Source organism: Notolepis coatsorum (genome assembly GCF_963971535.1).
Source record: "Notolepis coatsorum genome assembly, chromosome: 16".
NCBI classification, from domain to species: domain Eukaryota; kingdom Metazoa; phylum Chordata; class Actinopteri; order Aulopiformes; family Paralepididae; genus Notolepis; species Notolepis coatsorum.
The window spans coordinates 10,732,215-10,752,039 of record NC_140180.1 but is presented as its reverse complement, the minus strand read 5'-3'; the positions used below and the strand labels follow the sequence as shown (position 1 = coordinate 10,752,039).

The 19,825-nt window shown below is 44.4% G+C and overlaps 1 protein-coding gene across 1 annotated transcript in view; it reads right to left on the bottom strand.

Annotated features, from left to right (window-relative positions):
• Positions 1 to 2,370: 2,370 nt before the first annotated feature.
• The window catches only part of rnf212 (ring finger protein 212), a 56,613-nt gene continuing 39,158 nt past the window's right edge, over positions 2,371 to 19,825 (bottom strand). The window contains exons 11-14 of the mRNA XM_084331939.1: positions 13,066 to 13,108; positions 12,036 to 12,090; positions 3,704 to 3,773; positions 2,371 to 2,906 (exon numbers count right to left, since the gene is read on the bottom strand). Coding sequence (XP_084188065.1) covers positions 2,786 to 2,906; positions 3,704 to 3,773; positions 12,036 to 12,090; positions 13,066 to 13,108 — 289 coding nt within the window. The 3' untranslated portion in view covers positions 2,371 to 2,785. The remainder of the gene's footprint in view (positions 2,907 to 3,703; positions 3,774 to 12,035; positions 12,091 to 13,065; positions 13,109 to 19,825) is intronic.

The window sequence follows — 19,825 nt, the reverse complement described above, 5'->3', positions numbered from 1 at the left end:
AGTGCAATGTCCGCTGCGCCACCCAGCCACCCCAGGTAGAACATTATTTATGATTTTGTATGAAAACTATATGATTGAATTGCTTCCATGTGGCAAATAAAACTCTGAATCTGAAAGTATGTTGTATGATAGTAAAAGAGGGTAGTCTCAGTGTGTATTATTGTATGACTGCGTGAGTGAGTACTCATAATGTAGGCTACTGTATATACAGTGCGAGCATGTGTGTATGTGCCTCATAATGTGTGTGCCTCGCTCCTCCTGTGTGTGTGTGTGTGTGCCTCCCTCTGCCCATGTGTGTGTGTGAGAGATGGAGAGTGGTGTGATTTAGTCCTCTCCTTGTCTGCGTTTGACACAATGACAGCTTAACCGCCCTGAGGGAACCATTTCTCCCTAAGTGGTCCTTTAAAAAACAGGAAACGCCTTCAAATCCCACCGGTGCACAGAGGAGATCAGGCCTACTGCCTCTGTACAATAGTCATGGTTCACACACACCACACACACACACACACACACACGCACAACCACATTACACTCAAGAGACCCCGTGCACTCGGAAACATACCCACACACACGCGCGCAGTCACACCCGAGTCCTTTTCAATAGACGCCATTCACAGCCGTGACAAGCCAGTGAAACGGCCCGGGTTACCAGGGGCGATGAAGAGAAAATACAGGTTAACAGGGAGAGAAAGAGAAGAAAGAGAGAAGGAGAGATGAATGTACCTGTCTGGACACATCACACGTGCTTGCCGGCTCCTCTTCACTGAGAGAAATCCCCTTCTTAACAAGTAATCTAATCTGGTTTTTTTCGCATCTATTTAGTGAGAACATCTGCCGGTGGGATGATATAATCTATCGTGTCCATAACAATAGGAGCTTGTTCGGAGGATCTTATCAAAAGGAGCGACGTTTCCCCTCGACGCTCCAGACTCTACGCCAGCAGGACCGGCTCTACTCTACTCTCCGGGACCAGCTCTACTCTACTCTCCGGGACCAGCTCTACTCTACTCTCCGGGACCGACTCTACTCTACTCTCCAGGACCAGCTCTACTCTACTCTCCAGGACCAGCTCTACTCTCCAGGACCGACTCTACTCTACTCTCCAGGACCAACTCTACTCTCCAGGACCAACTCTACTCTCCAGGACCAGCTCTACTCTCCAGGACCAGCTCTACTCTCCAGGACCAGCTCTACTCTCCAGGACTGACTCTACTCTCCAGGACCAGCTCTACTCTCCAGGACCAGCTCTACTCTCCAGGACCAGCTCTACTCTCCAGGACCAGCTCTACTCTCCAGGACCAGCTCTACTCTCCAGGACCAGCTCTACTCTCCAGGACCAGCTCTACTCTCCAGGACCAGCTCTACTCTCCAGGACCAGCTCTACTCTCCAGGACAGACTCTACTCTCCAGGACCAGCTCTACTCTCCAGGACCAGCTCTACTCTCCAGGACCAGCTCTACTCTACTCTCCAGGACCAGCTCTACTCTCCAGGATGCGTCTATGCCTTCTACAACGCTGTTCGGTTTCCGGGTTCCTCTAATTGGCCACTAAGCCCACGTGACCCTACGCTAGCATGCTCCCCTTATCGCCGCCAGTTATCGCTTACGCCCGCAACAAGCCCCTTCAATGACAGAGCTCTCATATTTGCGAATGCATAAACTATATCTTGAATTATGTGTCTAATATGGCCGTCGCTTATCAATGACTTGTTTTGTTTACATCAGGGTGAACGCTGTTGCATTCGCAAATATGAGAGCTCTGTCAATTGATCTTAAATTATGGCTATGTGTCTAATATGGCCATCGCTTATCAATTGACAGAGCTCTCATATTTGCGAATGCAACAGCGTTCACCCTGATGTAAACAAAACAAGTCATTGATAAGCGACGGCCATATTAGACACATAGCCATAATTTAAGATATAGTTTATGCATTCGCAAATATGAGAGCTCTGTCATTGAAGTGGGTGGTGGCAGCGTAACAGCGTTCACCCTGATGTAAAGTAGCGATTTTTTATTGGTTTGTCATGACAAACCAGAAACAACATATTCCAGTTAACGGTATATGTTTTTAATGATTCGTTACGGTATAAATTAGGTTAACTGGAGCTGCGTATTACTGGCTCTCATATTTGCGAATGCAACAGCGTTCACCCTGATGTAAACAAAACAAGTCATTGATAAGCGACGGCCATATTAGACACATAGCCATAATTTAAGATATAGTTTATGCATTCGCAAATATGAGAGCTCTGTCATTGAAGGGGCTTGTTGCGGCTCATGCGCGGGCGTAAGCGATAACTGGCGGCGATAAGGGGGGCGTGCTAGCGTAGGGTCACATGGGCTTAGTGGCCAATCAGAGGAACCCGGAAACCGAACAGCGTTGTAGTACCAAACCTGGTACTTACAGCGCGGTGCAGAGGACCGACGCGCTGCGCTCACCAAACCTGGTACTTACAGCGCGGTGCAGAGGACCGACGCGCTGCGCTCACCAAACCTGGGATTCTCAAAACTGGCAGATTCTTAAATAGGTGGCATAAAAAAAGAAAATCCACACTCGTGAAATAATTCAATTGATTTAATTAACAGCAGACAATAAACAAAATGTGTGTGTTATGTGCATGTGAAGAGATCTTGATAAAAACACGTGTGTGAGACGTGGCTTGTAAATCTTGTAAATAGAGGCTGCTAGAATGCATAATCTGTCGGTTTCTTCAGCCAAAAAACGTAAGACATGTTTAACGAATTTATCCATGCACCCGTGTGCGTGTGTGTGTGTGTGTGTGTTAACGAGGACGACTAGGGGACATGGAGGTATGCATCCTGAAGGTAGAGGGTTTGAAGGCAAGCGGCTGCCAGCCAGAGGAACGAGCGATGTCTGGAGTCAACGGTACTTTCTGGAAACGACTGGGAGAGGAGAGGAGAATAGAGGAGAGGAGAGGGGAGGAGAGGATGAGAGAAGAGGAGAGGAGAGGGGAGGAGAGGAGGGGAGGAGAGGAGGGGAGGAGAGGATGAGAGAAGAGGAGAGGAGAGGGGAGGAGAGGAGGAGAGGATGAGAGAAGAGATGAGAGAAGAGGAGATGAGAGGATGAGAGAAGAGATGAGAGAGGAGGAGATGATGAGATGAGAGGGGAGGAGGGGAGAGGGGGAGGAGAGGAGAGGGGAGAGGAGATCAGAGGAGAGGGGATGATGAGATGAGAGGGGAGGAGGGGAGAGGGGGAGGAGAGGAGAGGGGGGAGGAGAGGAGATCAGAGGAGAGGGGATGATGAGATGAGAGGGGAGGAGGGGAGAGGGGGAGGAGAGGAGAGGGGAGGGGAGGAGGGGAGAGGGGGGAGGAGAGGAGATGAGAGGGGAGGAGATGATGAGATGAGAGGGGAGGAGGGGAGAGGGGGAGGAGAGGAGGGGAGAGGGGGAGGAGAGGAGATGAGAGGGGAGGAGGGGAGAGTGGGTCAATGAGAGGGGAGGAGAAGAGAGGAGAGGGGAGGAGAGATGAGATGGGAGGTCAAGGAGAAGAGGGAAAAGAGATATAGAGTGGAGACGATAGGAAAGGAGGGTAGGAGACAAGAGGCTTCGGATTAAAATGGTGTCCTAATAATGAAGACAAGGAAGAAATATAACACAGATGACAGAGTGTTTGTAGTTATTCTGTTGTGATCACACGGTAAAGGTTTGACGTTGCCATGACGATGGTTTAGACTTATTCACCTCACTGTGACGGAGCGTGGAGAGCACTCCACCAACGTGCTCTGATCGCTTGATCGGTGAGGGATTGTTCCTAAACACACACACACACACACACACACACACACACACACACACACACACACACACACACACACACACACACACGCAAACACAAGGCTTCATCTTACAATTCACAACAAATTCATACAATTTAAATAAAGAGTTATCCAATAATAGACTCAATTCTTATTGAAAATATTGGCTATTGGTAATAGTACATTGATAGTAATAGTTGTTTTACGGTGTCCATAGACTATTTCCAAGTTTCTGACCAAAAGCACTTGAATGCGTGAAATGTCGTATTTACAACTTCTGAACTGGGAGGTAGGAATTTTCCAGAAGGGCTTGAAGGCAGCATAATAATGAATTTTTTATTCATCATAACATATATGACATACATGATGACATACAGATAGACAGTACTGCTACATCTATACATTTATGACATACCAGATTTACAAATACAGTACTGTTTGTGATACAAAAAGAGTCTAAAAAAGAGAGTATATACATTTGACGTAGAAACTGTACATTGTAGGAGGTTGGGTAGGTGGGGTGGGGGGGGGAGACTGTACATTGGAGGTGGTTGGGTGGGTGGGGTGGGGGGGGGGACACTGTACAACTGTACAAGCAAAACTGTACATTGGAATATCGACAACCTTACTTGGTCCCAAGAAGAGGGTCTTGTGTATTATTGGGTTAGGACATTTACTGTACATTTACAGGGGCCAGTTTCGAATTGCAGTCTCCCGTAGGTGCTCTTTGAGAGGGGTCCTACTAATCACCCCAAAGTACCAGAAAATACCAGAAAATACCAGAAACTACCCCAAAATACCCCAAAGTATACCCCAAAATACCAGAAACGACCCCAAAATACCCCAAAATACCAGAAAATACCAGAAAATACCAGAAACTACCCCAAAGTATACCCCAAAATACCAGAAACTACCCCAAAATACCAGAAAATACCCCAAAATACCAGATAATACCAGATAATACCCCAAAATACCCCAAAGTATACCCCAATACTGGTATTTTGGGGTAGTTTCTGGTATTTTGGGGTATACTTTGGGGTATTTTGGGGTATTTTCTGGTATTTTGGGGGTATTTTAGGGTAGTTTCTGGTATTTTGGGGTATACTTTGGGGTATTTTGGGGTAGTTTCTGGTATTTTCTGGTATTTTGGGGTAGTTTCTGGTATTTTGGGGTATACTTTGGGATATTTTGGGGTAGTGTCTGGTATTTTCTGGTATTTTGGGGTATTTTGGGGTAGTTTCTGGTATTTTGGGGTATACTTTGGGGTATTTTGGGGTAGTTTCTGGTATTTTGGGGTAGTTTCTGGTATTTTGGGGTATATTTTGGGGTAGTTTCTGGTATTTTGGGGTATTTTGGGGTAGTTTCTGGTATTTTGGGGTATACTTTGGGGTCGTTTCTGGTATTTTGGGGTATTTTGGGGTATTTTCTGGTATTTTGGGGTATACTTTGGGGTATTTTGGGGTAGTGTCTGGTATTTTCTGGTATTTTGGGGTAGTTTCTGGTATTTTGGGGTATACTTTGGGGTATTTTCTGGTATTTTATGGTATTTTGGGGTATTTTAGGGTATTTTCTGGTATTTTGGGGTATACTTTGGGGTATTTTCTGGTATTTTCTGGTATTTTTTGGTATTTTGGGGTAGTTTCTGGTATTTTGGGGTATACTTTGGGATATTTTGGGGTAGTGTCTGGTATTTTCTGGTATTTTGGGGTAGTTTCTGGTATTTTGGGGTATACTTTGGGGTATTTTGGGGTAGTTTCTGGTATTTTGGGGTAGTTTCTGGTATTTTGGGGTATATTTTGGGGTATTTTCTGGTATTTTGGGGTATTTTGGGGTAGTTTCTGGTATTTTGGGGTATACTTTGGGGTCGTTTCTGGTATTTTGGGGTCGTTTCTGGTATTTTGGGGTATACTTTGGGGTATTTTGGGGTAGTGTCTGGTATTTTCTGGTATTTTCTGGTATTTTGGGGTAGTTTCTGGTATTTTGGGGTAGTTTCTGGTATTTTGGGGTATACTTTGGGGTATTTTGGGGTCGTTTCTGGTATTCTCTGGTATTTTGGGGTAGTTTCTGGTATTTTGGGGTATACTTTGGGGTCGTTTCTGGTATTTTCTGGTATTTTGGGGTAGTTTCTGGTATTTTGGGGTATACTTTGGAGTATTTTGGGGTAGTTTCTGGTATTTTGGGGTAGTTTCTGGTATTTTGGGGTATACTTTGGGGTATTTTGGGGTATTTTCTGGTATTTTGGGGTAGTTTCTGGTATTTTGGGGTATACTTTGGGGTATTTTGGGGTAGTGTCTGGTATTTTCTGGTATTTTCTGGTATTTTGGGGTAGTTTCTGGTATTTTGGGGTAGTTTCTGGTATTTTGGGGTATACTTTGGGGTATTTTGGGGTCGTTTCTGGTATTCTCTGGTATTTTGGGGTAGTTTCTGGTATTTTGGGGTATACTTTGGGGTCGTTTCTGGTATTTTCTGGTATTTTGCGGTATTTTGGGGTAGTTTCTGGTATTTTGGGGTAGTTTCTGGTATTTTGGGGTATACTTTGGGGTATTTTGGGGTATTTTCTGGTATTTTGGGGTAGTTTCTGGTATTTTGGGGTATACTTTGGGGTAGTTTGGGGTCGTTTCTGGTATTTTCTGGTATTTTCTGGTATTTTGGGGTAGTTTCTGGTATTTTGGGGTATACTTTTGGGTGTTTTGGGGTAGTTTCTGGTATTTTCTGGTATAAAATACCAGAAACTACCCCAAAATACACCCCAAAATACCAGAAACGACCCCAAAATACCAGAAAATACCCCAAAGTATACCCCAAAATACCAGAAACTACCCCAAAATACCAGAAAATACCAGAAAATACCAGAAACTACCCCAAACTACCCCAAAGTATACCCCAAAATACCAGAAACTACCCCAAAATACCAGAAAATACCAGAAACTACCCCAAAATACCCCAAAATACCAGAAAATACCAGAAAATACCCTAAAATACCCCAAAGTACCCCAAAGTATACCCCAAAATACCAGAAAATACCCCGAAATACCCCAAAGTACCAAAAAATACCCCAAAGTACCAGAGAATACCAGAAAATACCCCCAAAATACAGTATTGTATATTTGCATATCTTGTATGTCACAAATGTAACAGTACTGTATATCTGTATGTCATGTATGTCATAAATGTCATGATTAGATTAGATTAGATGATTAGATTAGATTTTTATATCTGTATCTGTATGTTGTGTATGTCATAAATGTCATTAATGAATTGAAAATGGGGGATCCTGATGTATTTTCTGGTATTTTGGGGTATTTTCTGGTATTTTGGGGTATATTTTGGGGTATTTTGGGGTCGTTTCTGGTATTTTGGGGTATACTTTGGGGTATTTTGGGGTATTTTCTGGTATTTTCTGGTATTTTGGGGGTATTTTAGGGTAGTTTCTGGTATTTTGGGGTATACTTTGGGGTAGTTTCTGGTATTTTCTGGTATTTTGGGGTAGTTTCTGGTATTTTGGGGTATACTTTGGGATATTTTGGGGTAGTGTCTGGTATTTTGGGGTAGTTTCTGGTATTTTGGGGTATATTTTGGGGTAGTTTCTGGTATTTTCTGGTATTTTGGGGTATTTTGGGGTATTTTCTGGTATTTTGGGGTATACTTTGGGGTCGTTTCTGGTATTTTCTGGTATTTTGGGGTATTTTGGGGTATTTTCTGGTATTTTGGGGTATACTTTGGGCTATTTTGGGGTAGTGTCTGGTATTTTGGGGTATTTTGGGGTAGTTTCTGGTATTTTGGGGTATACTTTGGGGTATTTTCTGGTATTTTCTGGTATTTTCTGGTATTTTGGGGTATTTTAGGGTAGTTTCTGGTATTTTGGGGTATACTTTGGGGTATTTTCTGGTATTTTCTGGTATTTTGGGGTATTTTAGGGTAGTTTCTGGTATTTTGGGGTATACTTTGGGGTATTTTCTGGTATTTTCTGGTATTTTGGGGTATTTTGGGGTAGTTTCTGGTATTTGGGGGTATACTTTGGGATATTTTGGGGTAGTGTCTGGTATTTTCTGGTATTTTGGGGTATTTTGGGGTAGTTTCTGGTATTTTGGGGGTATACTTTGGGGTATTTTGGGGTAGTTTCTGGTATTTTGGGGTATATTTTGGGGTATTTTCTGGTATTTTCTGGTATTTTGGGGTATTTTCTGGTATTTTGGGGTATACTTTGGGGTCTTTTCTGGTATTTTCTGGTATTTTGGGGTAGTTTCTGGTATTTTGGGGTAGTTTCTGGTATTTTGGGGTATACTTTGGGGTATTTTGGGGTAGTTTCTGGTATTTTCTGGTATTTTGGGGTAGTTTCTGGTATGTTGGGGTATACTTTGGGGTCGTTTCTGGTATTTTGGGGTATTTTCTGGTATTTTGGGGTATACTTTGGGGTATTTTGGGGTAGTTTCTGGTATTTTGGGGTAGTTTCTGGTATTTTGGGGTATACTTTGGGGTATTTTGGGGTATTTTCTGGTATTTTGGGGTAGTTTCTGGTATTTTGGGGTATTTTGGGGTAGTTTCTGGTATTTTGGGGTATTTTGGGGTAGTTTCTGGTATTTTGGGGTATACTTTTGGGTGTTTTGGGGTAGTTTCTGGTATTTTCTGGTACTTTGGGGTGATTAGTAGGACCCTTTGAGGGTGGTTTTGAAAGTGGGTAGTGATTCACATTCCTTTACAGCTGTGGGTAGGGCGTTCCACATTGATGTGGCATAATTGCTAAACGTGTTTAGTCCCTTGTTTGAGCCGAATCTGGGTTTAACATGATTTGTGGAGCTCCCTCTGGTGTTGTGATCGTGGTATTCACTGACCTTTGGGAAGTATTTTGACATGTACATGGGTACCTTAGTCATATAGTGTATCTTGTAGACCAGGCCCATTGCAAGTTGCTGTACTCTGTCGTCTACTCTAAGCCATCCTAGGTTGTCAAAGTGGGCAGGGGTGAGGTGGGTTCTAGGAGTAAGGTCAAGTAGTAGTCTGACCAGTTTGTTTAGTGATGTTTGTAATCTTGTTTTTAGCGCCTTTGAGGTGCTTTGGTACTATGACGTGCAAGCATAGTCGTAGTACCCTTGAATGAGTGCTCCTGCCAGAGTCTTCAGGGTATTCTTGTTTACCAGAGAGGAGATCCGGGACAAGAATCTAGTTTGTTGGTTGACTTTTTTGATTACAGCAGCCTCTATACCTCTGTTTTAGTCCTGTTCTTATTCTAGCCGCCTCTATACTCCTCTGTTTCAGTCCTGTTCTCATTCTAGCCGCCTCTATACCTCTCTGTTACAGTCCTGTTCTCATTCTAGCAGCCTCTATACCCCTCTGTTTCAGTCCTGTTCTCATTCTAGCAGCCTCTATAACCCTCTGTTTCAGTCCTGTTCTCATTCTAGCAGCCTCTAGACCTCTCTGTTTCAGTCCTGTTGTCATTCTAGCAGCCTCTATACCTCTCTGTTTCAGTCCTGTTGTCATTCTAGCAGCCTCTATACCTCTGTTTCAGTCCTGTTCTCATTCTAGCAGCCTCTATACCTCTCTGTTTCAGTCCTGTTCTCATTCTAGCAGCCTCTATACCTCTGTTTCAGTCCTGTTCTCATTCTAGCAGCCTCTATTCCTCTCTGTTTCAGTCCTGTTCTCATTCTAGCAGCCTCTATACCTCTGTTTCAGTCCTGTTCTCATTCTAGCAGCCTCTATACCTCTCTGTTTCAGTCCTGTTCTCATTCTAGCAGCCTCTATACCTCTGTTTCAGTCCTGTTCTCATTCTAGCATGTCTCTATACCTCTCTGTTTCAGTCCTGTTCTCATTCTAGCAGCCTCTATACCTCTGTTTCAGTCCTGTTCTCATTCTAGCAGCCTCTATACCTCTGTTTCAGTCCTGTTCTCATTCTAGCAGCCTCTATACCTCTGTTTCAGTCCTGTTCTCATTCTAGCAGCCTCTATACCTCTGTTTCAGTCCTGTTCTCATTCTAGCAGCCTCTATACCTCTGTTTCAGTCCTGTTCTCATTCTAGCAGCCTCTATACCTCTCTGTTTCAGTCCTGTTCTCATTCTAGCAGCCTCTATACCTCTGTTTCAGTCCTGTTCTCATTCTAGCAGCCTCTATACCTCTGTGTTTCAGTCCTGTTCTCATTCTAGCAGCCTCTATACCTCTGTTTCAGTCCTGTTCTCATTCTAGCAGCCTCTATACCTCTCTGGTTCAGTCCTGTTCTCATTCTAGCAGCCTGTATACCTCTCTGTTTCAGTCCTGTTCTCATTCTAGCAGCCTCTATACCTCTGTTTCAGTCCTGTTCTCATTCTAGCAGTCTCTATACCTCTGTTTCAGTCCTGTTCTCATTCTAGCAGCCTCTATACCTCTGTTTCAGTCCTGTTCTAATTTTAGCAGCCTCTATACCTCTGTGTTTCAGTCCTGTTCTCATTCTAGCAGCCTCTATACCTCTGTTTCAGTCCTGTTCTCATTCTAGCAGCCTCTATACCTCTCTGTCAGTCCTGTTCTCATTCTAGCAGCCTCTATACCTCTGTTTCAGTCCTGTTCTAATTTTAGCAGCCTCTATACCTCTGTGTTTCAGTCCTGTTCTCATTCTAGCAGCCTCTATACCTCTGTTTCAGTCCTGTTCTCATTCTAGCAGCCTCTATACCTCTGTTTCAGTCCTGTTCTCAACAGACTGTTTCTGTGCCTGTAACGAGCGAGCCACCGTTTGTACTGATGAAGGAAAGGCAGATCAAACTTTCAGACTAGACGTTGCAGATCAAATATGACTCAAGATCCAGCAATAGCGTAGCAATCTTACAGTTAAAAATGTTTATATATTTTTGGTTCAACTTCAGATAGAAAAGAGAAGATTTACGAGCGAGCCGCCATCTTGTATGCACATTTTTATCAAGATCTCTTCACACGTACATATGAGGTTATGAGGTATTTATGTCTTTCTACTATTACCCTGCCCATACCTGTACCTCCCCTCCCCCCTCCCTCATGCTGCTATGATGCCCGCATTTCCGCAATGGGATGAATAAAGGAATATCTTATCTTAGGAATGTAACGTTTATGAACAAACTACTACTACTAACCACTACCACTACTATAGTCACATTGTGTCACTACTACTAACCACTACTATATTCACATTGTGTCACTACTACTAACCACTACTATAGTCACATTGTGTCACTACTACTAACCACTACTATATTCACATTGTGTCATCATAACTACCGGTACTAGTCACATTGTGTCATCATAACTACTAGTCACATTGTGTCATCATAACTACTATAGTCACATTGTGTCATCATAACTACTATAGTCACCATATTTGTAATAATGTAAATCACTGTGTCGTTGTACATAGTGTATATAACGTTAGTAGCTAAGTTAGCTAACGTAGCTTAGCTTGGTAGCCAGTATTCTCGAAACTCCTAACAATGCCTGATTTAAAATGGTTCTCTCCTCTTTGTATACCTTTGTCCTCACAAATATTCTGCCAGGGAACTTATGGACACGACAATAGTAGTAGTTATAAGGTGTTTGAGCTTGTAACGTTAACGTTAGTTAGCTCATAGCTATCGTGGTAGCCCGTTTCGTGACTGATGCACCGAGTGGGGCTGCGTCTATTCGAATCCCAACCGGTTCATGCTTATCAACATCGAATCCCAACCGGTTCATGCTTATCAACATGCCGTGACGTGTAGCTTGCTAGCCGGCATGAATGGCAGATTTAAAATGGTTCTCTCCTCTTTGTATACCTTTGTCCTCACAAGTATTCTGCCGGGGAACTTATGGACACGACAATGAGAATGCTGGCTATCAATCTAAGATAATCTACGTTAGCTAACTTAGCTACTAACGTTATATACACAATATGTACAACGACACAATGATTTACATTATTACAAATATGGTAACATGGTTGTGGCTTTTACAAATAGTGGTTAGCTTTAGAGATGAATGGCTATGATCACGGAGCAATAGTGTTAGGTGAAACAGAGACTAGCTCTGCGGCTAGTAGTAGCAAGGTTCTCTGCTTCCTGCCACTACCTGCCCTGTGACTCTCAGAGCCCCACACTGCCCTGTAGCGTCTATTCGTGGCGTAGATAACTGGCGTAGATAAGGGGGGCGTAATAGCGTAGGTCAGTGGCCAATCAGAGCGCAAAACACGAATTTGTTGGGCTGGCAGGTTACACTCTATTGGTTACTGAGTCTGACAAGGGCAGATCACATCCACTAAGTATTAGCTAAGGTACCAAGAACAGAACATACCCATACGTCCACCCATTGGAGGGCTGATTAATGACACCCTGCGGACCATCTCCGGCTGAGAGAGAGAGAGAGAGAGAGAGAGAGAGAGAGAGAGAGAGAGAGAGAGAGAGAGAGAGAGAGAGAGAGAGGGGGGGGGGGGGGCAGGGAGGAAATTATGTAGCATAAATTACTTTATTTAATTTCAAACCTTTATTTAAACTCGAAAAAGGCAACTGAGGTCAGACCAGAGTGTGTCGGGTTTTTATTGCAAGAGTGAAAGAAAGGCTGGACCACAAACAAGGTGTTTCAAGCATAGACTTTGGATTTTGTAACTCTGCAGACGTTCTACGTTACATGTCATGATGTCATCAGACAGCGACCTCTAGGTGAGAGAGCCCTAGTGCTCGGTGTTGTAATAATAATAATAATAAACTTTATTTGTATAGCATCTTTCATACAGAAACTGCAGCTCAAAGCGCTTCACAACAGAAAAAAGACAGGCATAAAATGAGCACATAAAGTGCAGACATATAAAATCACAGTTTTTCACATTAGGATCTAACATCTCAACAGGCCACCTTGTTTATGGTTTGATTCAGTTTTAAATAGACAATAATAAAAAGAGTAAGATAGCGGCTGGGTGGCGCAGCGGACAATGCGCTCGTCACCAACGATAAAATAGACAGAGTAAAATAGTGCAGTGCAATAAAATTGTAGAATAGAATAGATTAAAAAAAAATGAAATGTACAGTGCAATAAAAAATTTCTGGATTACTGTTTAACAGTTCAAAGTCGTCTTTACCTTCTCTGTTTGGTATCCACAGTTTAAAACTTGACAGTCTTCCCTCTTGCTTTATACCCACTTTGACCCTTCCAACCTCCCACTCAGGGCGCAGTTCCCTCTCTCTGGGTGCAGTTCTAGGCCTGGGCCTTGTACTTCATCATTACGATAATTTCCCCATGGGATCCCAGGTAACAATTCAACACTAATAAGAAGCACTGGCAGAGCAGCAGTAGTGGTTCCTAACGACAAGGTGCATCAGTGACTTACTTTTCTGAACAGACCTTGTTCCTCCTGATCCATGGATTCCACCCTAACAAGCAGAGGAAGCAGCATCAGTCCTGCTCATCACCAGGTGTGGCCATAGTCAATATTCCATATATATATATATTGTATAGCATGTAAAATAATGCTGTATATACTATTCTATACCCAGTTTAATCACCTGTACATTGTATATTACTGTTGCACTTTACTGTTACATTTGCACTCTGGTTGGATGCCAAACTTCTCTTCGTTGTGCTGTGCTTGTGCTGCATGATGATGACAATACATTTGAATCTAATCTAATCTGATCTGAAGGCTTCAGCAGAGCCCACGCTGGATCAAGGATCTTATGGGACCTGACCAGTAACAGCCTGGGGGAGTGATGTGCCTTATGAGTACAGGTAATACTAATAATAATTAGGGATGTCCGATATTATCGGCCGATGTCGGCATTAAAATGTGATATCGGAAAATATCGGTATCGGTTTAAAAAAATGTAATCAAAAAATTAAAAATTTAAATTACATTTCTATAACCTTTATTTACCCAAGCAAGTAAGAACAAATTCTGATTTTATTTATTGTCAAAAATATGCATAATGTTGTGTTAATTCCACAACAAGAGATATGTAATGTTAATGACCTGAAATTATTCCATTTTTGGGGGGGGGGGGGGAACCCTGCATATATCGGTATCGGTTGATATCGGTATCGGAAATTAAGAGTTGGACAATATCGGTATATCGGTATCGGTAAAAAAGCCAATATCGAGCATCCCTAATAATAATAAATTGTATTTATAACACGCTTTTCAAGAACCCAAAGACGCTGACAATGAGCAAAACAAATGAACAGAGAAACAAAGAACCACAGGGAATAAGCAACAGTAAGAATACGCAGGACATAACACCACGGGTAACAAGTAACAGATACAGAGTCCAGTAGGGGAACAGTCAGGGAAGTAAGGAAACCGAGGGGAGGGGGGGGGGGGGCAGGAGAGGGAGAGAAAGTAGGGAAGGGGAACGAAGGGGAGGTGGTAGGTTGGAGCAGTGGCGAATCCTTATGGAAGCCAACGGAAGCCAGGCCTCCCTATCAAAATATGAATTAATATCAAATATGAAATATGAAAAAAAAAAAAAAAAAAAATATATATAATTGTTTTAATATAGTTTACATTCTTTTTCATCTGTGTTATAATTTTTTTTTTTTTTTTAAATGTCTCCCTCTTCTCCTTCTCACTCTCTCTAACATACTGTCAGACTCACTAGCTCACTGCAGCTAGAGGAGAGGCAGGGGGTAGGTGTCTTTCTCCAGCCTCAACCATGTGATTCATGTATGTAGAGTCCAAAATTGATACTAGCCAATCAGATTCGAGCTGACTGCCACACCTTAAAAGTTTAAAAACGGGGCTGTGAGCAGAATAATTAGTCTGGCATCCCCTCTGCACACCTCCCCTCTGCACTTTGAAAATTGTATTAACCCGTGACTGCTCCCACGGGCCGAATATTGCCCCGATCCTCGCGAGATTAAATCCACGGGAACCTCTCGGCGTGCCGAAGCTTTATCTAAATCACTTCCATCATCGAAAACGAGGGGAAAAGGTCGCCTTGCGACCCTGAAAATGTTGCGTGATTTTAAAAACGCTGTATTAAGTGAGCCTATTATGGGATCCATGCGAGCTTTCTATCGTGGAAACATCTGGGCGTCCCGCAACTTTTACTCACATGTAGCCCCGAAAATGCTTAGAAAAGGAAAGCCGAAAGCGTGGAATAAACTCGCCGAAACGGAAAAGTGTCCCACGGGCGCGCCGTGATTCCGATCCGTGTGAAAATATTCACGGCCATAGAGGAGACCGTGGGACACCTTTTTGCAACCGAATATGTGTCTCGAATTTGCTCCCACACGGCGCGCAAAATCGTGCAAGGAAAAATCGGACCAAAAATTAACCAATGCTCCAGCAGTATTAACTCTTTCCGTGCCACTCACAAGATTTCTCGTGTTTTTTTATAGGTGGTTGAAAGCCACTCACGAGATTTCTCGGAATTATTATTTTCTTTTAGCGATCTGAAAAATTATTGCATCACCCGAGCCTACCCGAGTATAGCCGATCGGCGCCGGCGATCACTGTGGAAAAAAGCGCCCCCTGTCGTCTCCCAGATGACATAAGTGATTTTGGAATGGACTCAATGAAAATGAATGGGGAAAAAAATCCGGTACTCGACATTTTCCAGTCCACTGATCCAGCCGGGGTTACCACAGTTCATTCTGGAACCTCAGATCCCCGCTGATCATGGAGTTCTACAGTATCGCGTTGGATCCATACACGTATCGATTTTTTCGAATGGTGATCAGGAATTGGAATATACCAGTTGGATACCATCTGATGTCAGGTAAGGACTCTATGTTATCAGTGTTAGGATAATCAGAGTAAGTTTGATGAAGATATAGGCTGTTTTGTGAAATGTCTTCTTTCGGTTTCACTGTAAAAGTCCGAGAGGAAATCAACGAGGCGATTATCCGTGCGCGGCCGTAATGTGCTTGCGTGCACGTATAATATTGATCATCTAGCGTTTATTTGAAAACGATTCATAAAAAGGCCGACGAATATCAACGTTGTGGAATATTCCACTAAAAGACGATTTTCATAGAATGCTCCAGAATGGGCTGTTTTTTATATCAAAACGGGGGCTTTTCTAACTGCTCTGAAACGGAAACAACGCGATAAAAAAACAATCTCCATTGACAGCACTGACTGGAAAATAGTCTTTGATAATGCGATGGGCAGATTAGACACATAGCCATAATTTAAAACATAGATTAGGCGATATTAACGTTAACATTGGCGCCGATGGTGGCATTCAGCCGGTAAAAAGGAAAACCAGGCGTGGCGCTCAAAGTGTTGACCCTGATGTAAACAAGACAAACGTCTTTCTCTGGTCTGCATCCCCTTATACAATTGTGTGTATTGAGCCGTACTGTATTGTACCCATTCTGCAATCTGTTAAATAAATAAAAAGAAAGTTTGACTGGCCGCCGAGCCATACTGTAGTGTACATGGTGACTGCTTGACTTAAAAAAATTAAATAAAAAAAATATTAATAAAAATATTTAATAATTTCTTTTTTAATAATTTTTTTTTGGCTTCCCCTGTTATTTTACCCACGCGACGCCACTGGGTTGGAGGAGGGTGGTTATGGGTAGGGAAGGTTGTATGCTTGGGAGAACAGGTAGGTTTTGAGTCAGGATTTAAAGGTGGAGAGAGTGAGGGAGAGTCTGGGACAGTCTGAGGTGCCAACAGCACCCAGCAGCCCCCACTACACCAGAGAGCAGCCAACACAGAGCAGCTCCACTACACCAGAGAGCAGCCAACACAGAGCAGCTCCACTACACCAGAGAGCAGCCAACACAGAGCAGCCCCACTACACCAGAGAGCAGCCAACACAGAGCAGCTCCTCTACACCAGAGAGCAGCCAACACAGAGCAGCTCCACTACACCAGAGAGCAGCCAACACAGAGCAGCTCCTCTACACCAGAGAGCAGCCAACACAGAGCAGCTCCTCTACACCAGAGAGCAGCCAACACAGAGCAGCTCCTCTACACCAGAGAGCAGCCAACACAGAGCAGCTCCTCTACACCAGAGAGCAGCCAACACAGAGCAGCTCCTCTACACCAGAGAGCAGCCAACACAGAGCAGCTCCTCTACACCAGAGAGCAGCCAACACAGAGCAGCTCCTCTACACCAGAGAGCAGCCAACACAGAGCAGCTCCACTACACCAGAGAGCAGCCAACACAGAGCAGCTCCACTACACCAGAGAGCAGCCAACACAGAGCAGCTCCTCTAGTCTACACCAGAGAGCAGCCAACACAGAGCAGCTCCTCTACACCAGAGAGCAGCCAACACAGAGCAGCCCCACTACACCAGAGAGCAGCCAACACAGAGCAGCTCCACTACACCAGAGAGCAGCCAACACAGAGCAGCTCCTCTAGTCTACACCAGAGAGCAGCCAACACAGAGCAGCTCCTCTACACCAGAGAGCAGCCAACACAGAGCAGCTCCTCTACACCAGAGAGCAGCCAACACAGAGCAGCTCCTCTACACCAGAGAGCAGCCAACACAGAGCAGCTCCACTACACCAGAGAGCAGCCAACACAGAGCAGCTCCTCTAGTCTACACCAGAGAGCAGCCAACACAGAGCAGCTCCTCTACACCAGAGAGCAGCCAACACAGAGCAGCTCCTCTACACCAGAGAGCAGCCAACACAGAGCAGCTCCTCTACACCAGAGAGCAGCCAACACAGAGCAGCTCCTCTACACCAGAGAGCAGCCAACACAGAGCAGCTCCTCTACACCAGAGAGCAGCCAACACAGAGCAGCTCCTCTACACCAGAGCAGTGGTGCAGTCGTAATATGGGAACTGCCCAAACGCCACGTGCACGTGCATACATGTTCCCTCGGTTGCGCACAGAACAGATGATTATTATGCATAACAATGTTTTAAATGTAATTGTAGTTACAATCTCTTTAATTGAATTAACTTAAACTAGAAAAGTAAATACAAACTAAATTAACAATGTAACTCAGAGTTAGTTTACAGAAGGACAGTTTCCTTCAGACTGAAGCACAACTTGTCTCATCCTTCCAGTCGGGACCACAGATCAAGCAACCCCCCACCAATTGGTAGCCTACAGGGCTTGTATTTTGGTTTGGCACTTACTTCTCGTTGTTATGCTATCGGTATCCTATTATTATGCAAAGTCTAGGTGATAAGTGCCGGCCGGGTACTTGCCGCACGGCGCGACGAGTCCAGTGACAATTGTGAACGCATTTCTGTGTGCGCGCGTGCACATCATTGCGCGCACTTCTGCCTCAGTGACCTACTACAACGGCGTGTAACCGCGTGTGTGCACGACTGCATCGCTGCACCAGAGTAGGGCTGAGCCCAAACGTTACAACGTTCGGACCTTCGTTCGTTATATTGGCATTCGAATTCTAAATCAACATTCGATTTTAAATCTTTTTTTATAAAAAAAGAAAATAATATATATTTTTTTTTATGTGTCTATTGATTCTGTTTAAACCAATGGGGTTTTTCCTCACAGTTGCAGATACAGATTAGGCTACACTAGGGGCGGCTGATTGGCACAGTGGGCAAGGCGCTCGCCTCTAACGCAGGAGACGCTGGGTTCGAGCCCAGCTCTCGGCGTTGCTACCGGCTTGGCCGGTCGTTCATACTAACACAATTGGCAAGTGTTAGAGGGTGGGAAAGCCGGTGGGTGGGCTTGACGTTTGTGGACAGCAGGTTCTTACTACAGGTCGGTTTGGTGACGCCGGTGCGACGGAAGCAGGAAGTGACGGGGGCAGCGTGAGCCTCCCACGCGTTACTCCTCGCCACTGAGAGTTCGAGCTGCTGCGCCGAAAAGATGTGACAGGCTGCCTCCTCGTGTACCGGAGGGGACACGTGATGCAAGGCTTCTATCCTCACTACAACCGACCTGTGGGAGGCATGGTCTAACAACGTTCAAGACAGGGGAGGGGGGCGGTCAGGTGGCGTAGCGGAGATTGCGTTCGTCACCAAACGCCTGTTCGAATCCAGCTCACAGCTCCGGCGTTGTCACCAGCTTGGCTGGCCGTTCACACTAATACAATTGGCAGTATTAGAGGGTGGGAAAGCTGGCGGGGTGGGTCCGGGTCGTTGTAAACAGCGACTCCTACAGTTCGGTCGGGGCGCCTGCTCAGCGCGGATAGGATCTAAGGGGGGTAGTGTGATCCTTCCACACGTTACACCCTCTCAGTGAGAGTCCGCGCTGCCAGGTGAAAAGAAGCGGTTGATTGGCTAGACGTGTGTCGGAGGAATGAATGAATGAATGAAAACTTTATTTAACAGATTGCAGAATGGGTACAATACAGTACGGCTCAATACATACAATTGTTAAGGGGATGCAGACCTGAGAAAGACGTTTGTCTTGTTTCCATCAGGGTCCCCCATTTTCAATTCATATAGACATTTATGACATACACAACATACATGACATTTATGGCATAGGGACATATAGGTATTTAGTACTGATACATTTGTGACATAAACGGTATTCAAATATACAGTACTGTTACCCCTAGATCCTGACAGAGTATATACATATGATGGGGAGGGGACTGTACATTAGGAGGGGGTGGGTGGGTGGGAGAGAAATATACATACGGCGGGGAGGGAATATATACATGCGGTGGGGAGGAGACTGTCTATTAGGAGGTGGTGGGGGTTTGGGGCATTTACGGTGGCCAGTTTCGAATTGCAGCCTCCCGTAGGTGCGCTTTAAGAGCGGTTTTGAATGTGGGCAGGGATTCACATTCCTTTACAGCTTTGGGTAGGGCGTTCCACATTGTTGTGGCATAATTGCGAAACGTGTTTAGTCCCTTGTTTGAGCCGAATCTGGGTTTAACATGATTTGTTGAGCTTCCTCTGGTGTAGTGGTTGTGGTATTCACTGACCTTTGGGAAGTATTTTGACATGTACATGGGCACCCCGGTCGTATAGTGTATCTTGTAGACCAGGCCCATTGCAAGTTGCTGTACTCTGTCGTCTACTCTAAGCCATCCTAGGTTGTCAAAGTGGGCAGGGGTGAGGTGGGTTCTGGGATTCAGGTCAAGTAGTAGTCTGACCAGTTTGTTTTGTGATGTTTGTAATTTTGTTTTAAGCGCCTTTCAGGTGCTTTGGTACCATGAGGTGCATGCATAGTCATAGTACCCTTGAATGAGTGCTCCT